The 7,561-nt window shown below is 34.7% G+C and overlaps 1 protein-coding gene across 3 annotated transcripts in view; it reads left to right on the forward strand.

Annotated features, from left to right (window-relative positions):
• The window catches only part of CMC1 (C-X9-C motif containing 1), a 61,630-nt gene extending 54,772 nt beyond the window's left edge, over positions 1 to 6,858 (forward strand). Inside the window, exons 3-5 of one of the 3 annotated variants that reach the window (XM_015811710.1) lie at positions 1,546 to 1,636; positions 4,146 to 4,294; positions 6,342 to 6,858. In XM_015811710.1, coding sequence (XP_015667196.1) covers positions 1,546 to 1,636; positions 4,146 to 4,257 — 203 coding nt within the window. In that variant the 3' untranslated portion in view covers positions 4,258 to 4,294; positions 6,342 to 6,858. Of the gene's footprint in view, positions 1 to 1,545; positions 1,637 to 1,903; positions 2,282 to 4,145; positions 4,295 to 6,341 lie in introns of those variants that run through there. The other 2 variants (XM_015811709.1, XM_015811711.1) reach the window with 2 other exon arrangements.
• The last annotated feature ends 703 nt before the right edge of the window (positions 6,859 to 7,561 follow it).

Consider the following 7,561-nt stretch of genomic DNA (forward strand, 5'->3'; position numbering starts at 1 on the left):
TGTTCGTCAGCTAAGCGTTTTGTTCTGGAGATGAGTGTCTTGGCTACGGAGTTGATCTGTGCTGGGTGATGGTGTGAGAGTGCGTGCAGATAGCGGTTTGTGTGTGTTTTCTTCTGGTAGATGGTGTGTCCTAGGGAGCCATTGGATTTCTTGTAGACTAGGACATCCAGGAAGGGGAGCTGGTTATTAGCTTCTGTTTATGGTTATTCGGGTTTTCTCCCGCGTAAAATTGGAAGTGTCTTGGCAACGTTTCGACGAAGTCCCATTCGTCATCTTCAGGCTGGTGTCGCCAAGACACTTCCAATTTTACGCGGGAGAAAAACCCGAATAACCAAAGACATATATATATATATATATATATATATATATATATATATATATATATATATATATATATATATATATATATATATATACACACACACACACACACACACACACATATACATATACATACATACACACATACACACATACACACACACATACATACATACATACATATTCCAATATCACAGCAATTATGCATATAACTAGTGATGGAATTCAAATACCTGAACAACCGGTTCTCTTATTTGATGCAGGCCTGGGCCTTCAAGGCCTAGAACAGACTTCCGGAAGTGGCATCCATTCACTTCTGGCAGGCTGTTCTAGGCCTGGGAGGCTGGACTGGACTTCTGGAAGCCAGCCAGTTCTCCGAATGCAGCAAAATGTAGCTACCAGTTCTACCGAATCAGTGCGAACCGGCTGAATCCCATCACTGCATACAACCCTAGTCAAACCACTTTTTCTAATTACATCATAACTCTCCTCTTTTTATAACTTACTCTTTCTAATCATCAAAACTGTAAATCACAAAATTCTTATATTTCTCACACAAAAGGCCCATACATAATTTCCAGTCAGTGATGAATGTTAGCAATGACCTTTTCTCTCAAAGTAGTCCATTTGTCCATATCGCAAATTTCACCAAGCATTCCTCCACAGTCAGAAATGCCAAACATTTCCATCTTAGTGCATATAGTAATCTCATCACAGTAATTATAAATTGAAATAATCTTATAAGCCTTTTTTCTGTTTACCCATCAATACTAAAAGAAAAAGTTCTAGCTTCAATTAATTATTCATTTAAAACTCTCTGTATCAATACATATAGTTGAATCCATTTTTTTTAGCTTTTTTTTACATGTCTACCAAACATAATGGACGTTGTTCACATTTTGAGCATACATTTGAAATGCCTTTCTACTTTCTGGGTAATTTCTTTGATGTCATGTACCAACAATGCATCATTTTATAAGAATTCATTTTAATATAACATAATATAAATTTAAATCTGCTAATAACATATTTTCCATTGATTCATCTGTATAGTATAACAAAAATTCTTAGCCCACTTTATTATACATCCTTTAACCTGTTCTTCCTCCTACTGTGAATGAATAATTTAAGCACCAGTCAAAAGTGCTTAATCTTCATGAGGATATATGAACCTGTTCCTTTGTTGAAGCCTAACCACTTTGCATCTATTTGTTTTTTTTTCAGACTTTACCAAATGTTGCAAAGACACAGGTTTTCTTATGGTGGTAAAGTGCCAAAAGGAAAATAAACTCCTGAAAGAATGTCTCACTGGCTAGTAAGTATAAAGGCACTGAATGGGAAGCCCTCACCTTTCAAAGCATCCATTGCTGTTTTATTTTGAAAAACGGCATGATACAGATCTTGTTTTAATTCTTTGAATTATCAGCAGCGTATTGGCCATCAGTTTGACTGACTGATTAATCTGAGAAGGCACTAAATTGGGAAAATCTATAATATCAGAACACTGAGATAACTTGCACTGGTTTTTATTTATTTGTTCCTTGTCAGTTGATTTTTTCCTCCTTTTGTTCTTTTGTTGTAGCAGATTCTTCATAAAAGAATACAACTTTTCATGGTGGACATTTTGAGGAGGAATATCTATAACCCAGCCATTCTCCAGTTATGTTAAACTATAACTCTCAGTATTTCCAGCCAACTGGGCTATGGTGGTCTATGATAATGGGAGCTGTTGGCCAAACACACTGGGGAGACAAAGTGTTGTGTTGTACTTCATTATCTAAGATCAGAAACACTTATGTATTGCCATATATTTGAAAGCTGTAGAATTGCTAGAGTTATTCAGAAAGTTCTTGATATATGAAAAATACTTATGTGTGGTCTCTCTATTTTTAAAATGATTTGATTTGTAGCAACAATACTGAGCATTAAGGGAATGTTAAACAAAACCAAACAGATAACTTAAAACAAACCAAAAAATAAAAAATCCTGTGTTGTAAGGAAAATTTAAAAAAATATATAAATAAGATTTAGTCTTGGGGAAAAATACTATTTTGGATAGGAATTCTTCCATTTATTTTTTTAAAAAAATCCAAAGTTAAAAAACTTTCAATTTTTTTTTAAATTACATTAAGATAGCCAATATGGAGGGATCTGAAATGTTCTGTACTACTATGGAGTATTAAGTTAGGTGTCACAGCAAAAAAGGAAAAGGTGGGGCTAGGACAAAATGTAAATTTAATTACATGTATCAGGTTCTGTAATTTGAAATTTCAGAATACTGTTTACCAGAAATGTCAGAGAATAGTTACAGGCAAGTATCTGGTTAAATAAATAAGAATTCTATTTTGGATAGAATGCAGGTAGTCTTCGCTTAATAGTGGTAATTAGGACCAACAACTAAGGGTTAATGAATGTAAAGCAACAACTTTTGACAGTGGTTGTGGTCCTTCCAATTGCCATCATTAAGTGGATTTTGCATGGCTACATCCTGTGGGTATGTGATGACTATTTGCAACCTCCTGCCAGCTTTCCCCATTGATTTTGCCAGCAATGAAAGTCACAAATGGCTATGACGTAACTATAGGATTACTGCAATTATCATAATTATGAATCAGTTGCCAAGCATTCTAATCACAATGAAATCACTGTGGAGATGCTGTGATGGCTATAACTATGAGGACCTGTCATAGGTTCCCTCTTTCAGTGCCATCATAACTTTGGTCACTGAAATAGTTGGTCAGTAAGTGAAGACTACCTGTATTCTTTCTCTTCCCTGTGGGGAAGTTTATTCTTCTATTACTGAAATTGCACCTGCTGGGTTATATGCTTTTGTTTTCATAAACAAAAATTGTTTACTTGTGCCTATGAATTCTCCATATTAGGGCTTTACAAAGCATTTCACAAGGTCCAACATTAATCCCCCTCCCATGGTTTATTATGACATCCACGTCCTCCAGAAGGTTCAACATAACAGTAGCTGCTTTGAGAGTTTCCCCAGGGGCTTTCCCATTCATGTTTGTGTACAAGGACTTGGTTTCCAGTCCAAGGGAAAATGTTTGTGCGTGCAAAGAATACCTGCAAAGTATCCAGGGCTGCCTAATAGAACCTTCAATAGGACATGGGTGCAGGGTTACATCATACATTTTTATAATTCCATGTATTGTTTTTCCTAAGTATCTTTTATTTCATATACACCTCATGTTTATGTGTTTAGGTAGACAATGAAGACACAGAATTCTGAAAATTAATGTCTCTCATAGAGAATTATTTTTGAGGCATTTTGCCATAGCAGATAGGTTCTCATTTAAACATTTAAGGCTGAAGTGATTTGCATTTCTATAAAATACCATGTCTCCCAAAAATAAGACCAAATCTTATATTAATTTTTGCTCCAAAAGACACTTTAGGGCAGGGGTAGTCAACCTTGGCTCTTTTATGACTCGTGGACTTCAACTCCCAGAATTCCTGAGCCAGCACAGCTGGCTCAGGAATTCTGGGAGTTGAAGTCCACGAATCATAAAAGAGCCAAGGTTGACTACCCCTGCTTTAGGGCTTATTTTCCGGTTATGTCTTATTTTTGGGGAAATACGGTACTAAATGCGGACAATCTTAACTGGGGCTTATTTTGGGGGTAGGGTTTATATTATGAGCATCCTGAAAAATCATGCAAAGGTTTGTTTTCCGGTTAGGTCTTATTTTCAGGGAAACAGGGTATATACTTTAATTGGTATTAGAGGGTTCCCAGCTCTATTCCTTCTTGCTCTATACGTTTTCTATGTAATTGAGTGAAGAAATTAATGCACATATTTTGCCTATTTTTTTAGCTATAGTGATCCAGCATTTTATGAAGAATGCAAGGCTGAGTATTTGAAAGCCAGGGAAGAATACAGGGCAGCACAAAGTGTTCCTCATCAGAAACATTCTACTAGCACCTAGGCAAGTTGTATGGCTGACATTTTAAACCTGAACTTATGTAAGCACAGCAACTTCTTTCTGACTTCCTCAGTCTAAATCTCTCAAAATACATGAAACTAAAATACAAAAATCCTGAAGGACATGCCTGTGCTAAAGAAGCTAATCAAATCTGGGTATTCAGTTTGGTACATCAGTAGTAATTCCTCAGTTCATTTAAACATGCAGCTCTGCCACAACACATTAAATCACTGTATATACCTATTTTTCAGGACACCGCAAAATAAATCTCCATCTTTTATTCTTATTTATTTGGACAATACAAATTTAACAATATTTAAAGTATGATAGAACGTAGTTCTTTGGGAAGGAAAGTGTGTGCTGATTTCCAGTGGTTATTTTTTTTTATGTTAATGGCATTCCACTTTTGTCTACAACAAGTGAACTATTTATTTGATTGCACATGATTAATATCTGCAAGTAACAAAGGAGAGGCCCTTTGCAATATTTCTTCCCTCTCAAACCCTCATAGGGTTTGGTTTGCCAAGTGAATGTCCTCCAGAGGATGATATATCTGAACTGAATGCCGATCTTTCAGATCCTCACTTTAGGAGAAATTCCACACAAAATTTTTAAAATAGAATTGCTTAAGAATAGTTCCTATAGATTGCCACCTGATGGATGTTAGATATATGAAGAATATAATCCTCATTTTGAAATCCCAACCCATCTAATAATCACTGAATTTGAGAAAGCTGCTGGAAAGCTTTTAGGAAGGGAAATGAATGGTTCAAAAAAAAAAGTGTACAGGTAGTCCCCAATGTAACATTAGTTTAGTGACTGTTAAAAATCATAACAGCACTGAAAAGTAACTTATGAATGTTTTTCATACTTACAACCATTGCAGCATCTCCATGGTTACATAATCAAAATTCATATCCTTGGCAACTGATTCATATTTATGACAGTTGTGGTGTCCCAGTGTCATGTGATCTCCTTTTGCAAACTTCTGACAAGTAGTAAATGGGGAAGTCAAATTCACTTAACAACCATGTTACTAACTTAACAACTGTAGTGATTCACTTAACAACTGTGGCAAGAAAGGTAGTAAAATAGAGCAAAACTCACTTAAAAACTGTCTCACTTAGCAACAGAAAGTTTGGGCTCAATTGTTGCCATACATTGAGGACTACTGATACAAATTGTTAAAGATGAAAATAAGCCATTCTACTAATCTTTCTGTTATATGCATCAGTAAATTATATCTCTTAACAAGCAAACATGTACTATTGAACAGGAATAATATAATTCAGTCTGTATCCTTACTGTGATTGTAAGTGTATAGTGCCTTTGACTGATTTGTGTAAGTTACACATGGAATAATGGGCTGTTGAATACCAAACTGTGTTTTGCTTTTAAGGCTCTACTGCTCTTATTATTGAGACATGGAAAACAGATTTCTCATTGACTTTTGCAGTGGGGATTGTCACCTTATCTTCTAATCCCTGGTTGGTTAAACTGTAACAAGAAACCTGGGCCTGTGTTTTTGTTACTTTGCATAAAGATTCTAAAATATTCTTCCAAGCAACACTCCTGTTTCAAAAAAGTAGAGGTAGAACCCTAGACTACAGTCTTCCTTATATTCAGAATTTCAGTACATTCTGAATAAGGACTTTTTTTCAGACTGCTCTATCATTAGATACTTTTCAGTAGTTTTATTCCCATGTTTTTTCATTTCAATCAGAACAAGTGCTCATTTTCAAAAGAAAAAAATAATTGTGGAAGAATCCTATGACACTCCAGGTATTGTTAGATTATAACTTCCGTTATTCCTGACCACTATGCTAGGTCTTGTGGGAAAATAATTTCCTTAGAGAAATAATGTAAAAATAAATAATAAAAGAAAATAGAGAGCTAAAAATCCACTATTTCTGGTTATAAATGCTGGAAATTTCAGAAGATGTAATGTTATCTTTGCATTTAATCAAACAATCACTAAGAATTCATATATTAGTCATATATTATAATTTATTGTTTGTGCAATATTTCCCAATGTTGTTTTTGTGGTACAGTTATATTTAGGGAAATAAATTTTAATCCATTTGCAGAGCTTGGATTTGTGAGAAGATTTAAAATCCGACATTTGAAGAGTGAAGACAGTGTCAACAACATTTTACATCTGATATTCATCAATTCTACCTTCAAAATGTACAGTATTGTGGTGTTAGGATATTATTTTTTTGAGATGCAAAGAAATAGAACTGAATATCCTGTCAAAGAATAGATAAAGATTATAAAATAGGTGATGTGGAAAACCGAGACAAAAGCGGGTAACAGAATTATGCCGCCGGAAAAAGTGCTCACAGATTGAGGTTTATAATGTGGGGCTATTGTAATGGCATCAAATTAAAAAAAAAGTTTCTCTATTTAACTGTATGCAACCCGTTTCAAATACATGGTTAAAATGATTCTCAGGGAATTTACTCTCATCCAATATATATGAAAATAAAGCTTCATGAATTTTAGCATTTTGCTTTTCCCTCCTAATGTGAAGAACATATCACAAAATATATTGTATCACTTATGTCATATTAAATAAGTGGTATGTAATGACTCATATCAAAATTAACTGAAATTTAACTGATTTTTCATTTTTTGTACCTTTTCCTCATTTCATTTACAGAGAAATATATTGCACACTACAGAATATTTCCAGCTTTCACATTCTTTTATAATGATCAGTTGATTGAGTTTCTATATATAAAATAGATGGTCCCTTTTTTTTCATGATATCTGAAATAAGGAGCTAGGGCAGCAAATGATTAATCAGTAAAGAATATTGAGGTGTAAAATGTTATGATTTTGGAACATGCTCTCTTAACTACTGCTTTGAATTTGGTGTCCATGAAAAACAAAACACAATCCCATTCTGAGTCCTACGGTTAGGCTTTTATGATTTCTGATTTGGCTGCTTTTTTCACACTTTTCTAACCAGTCCAACAGAGGTAAGTCAAGTCCCCGTTGATATCAGTTTTAGCCAGGATGAATATGGCAGTGAAGTGTTGAAAGAATATTTAAACACATGGTCAGACAAAAGTCTGCCTGGAAAATTGCCTTTCTCTGAATTTTGCTATGGGAAAGTCCATGAATGATTGGGTAGATTCTATGAATATTGTACTGCAGTTTACTTTGCAAGCAGTTTTGGGTGTGTATACACATGCATGTGCATTTGCTGAAGATACAGAGTGCTAATCTTTGATTGACCTGCTGAACGTTTTGATGTGCATGTGCAGTCTGTTAGCCCCAGAGTTCTGCTATAATTTCATGC

Source organism: Protobothrops mucrosquamatus, unplaced genomic scaffold (genome assembly GCF_001527695.2).
Source record: "Protobothrops mucrosquamatus isolate PMUCROS unplaced genomic scaffold, P.Mucros_1.0 scaffold47, whole genome shotgun sequence".
Classification (NCBI taxonomy): domain Eukaryota; kingdom Metazoa; phylum Chordata; class Lepidosauria; order Squamata; family Viperidae; genus Protobothrops; species Protobothrops mucrosquamatus.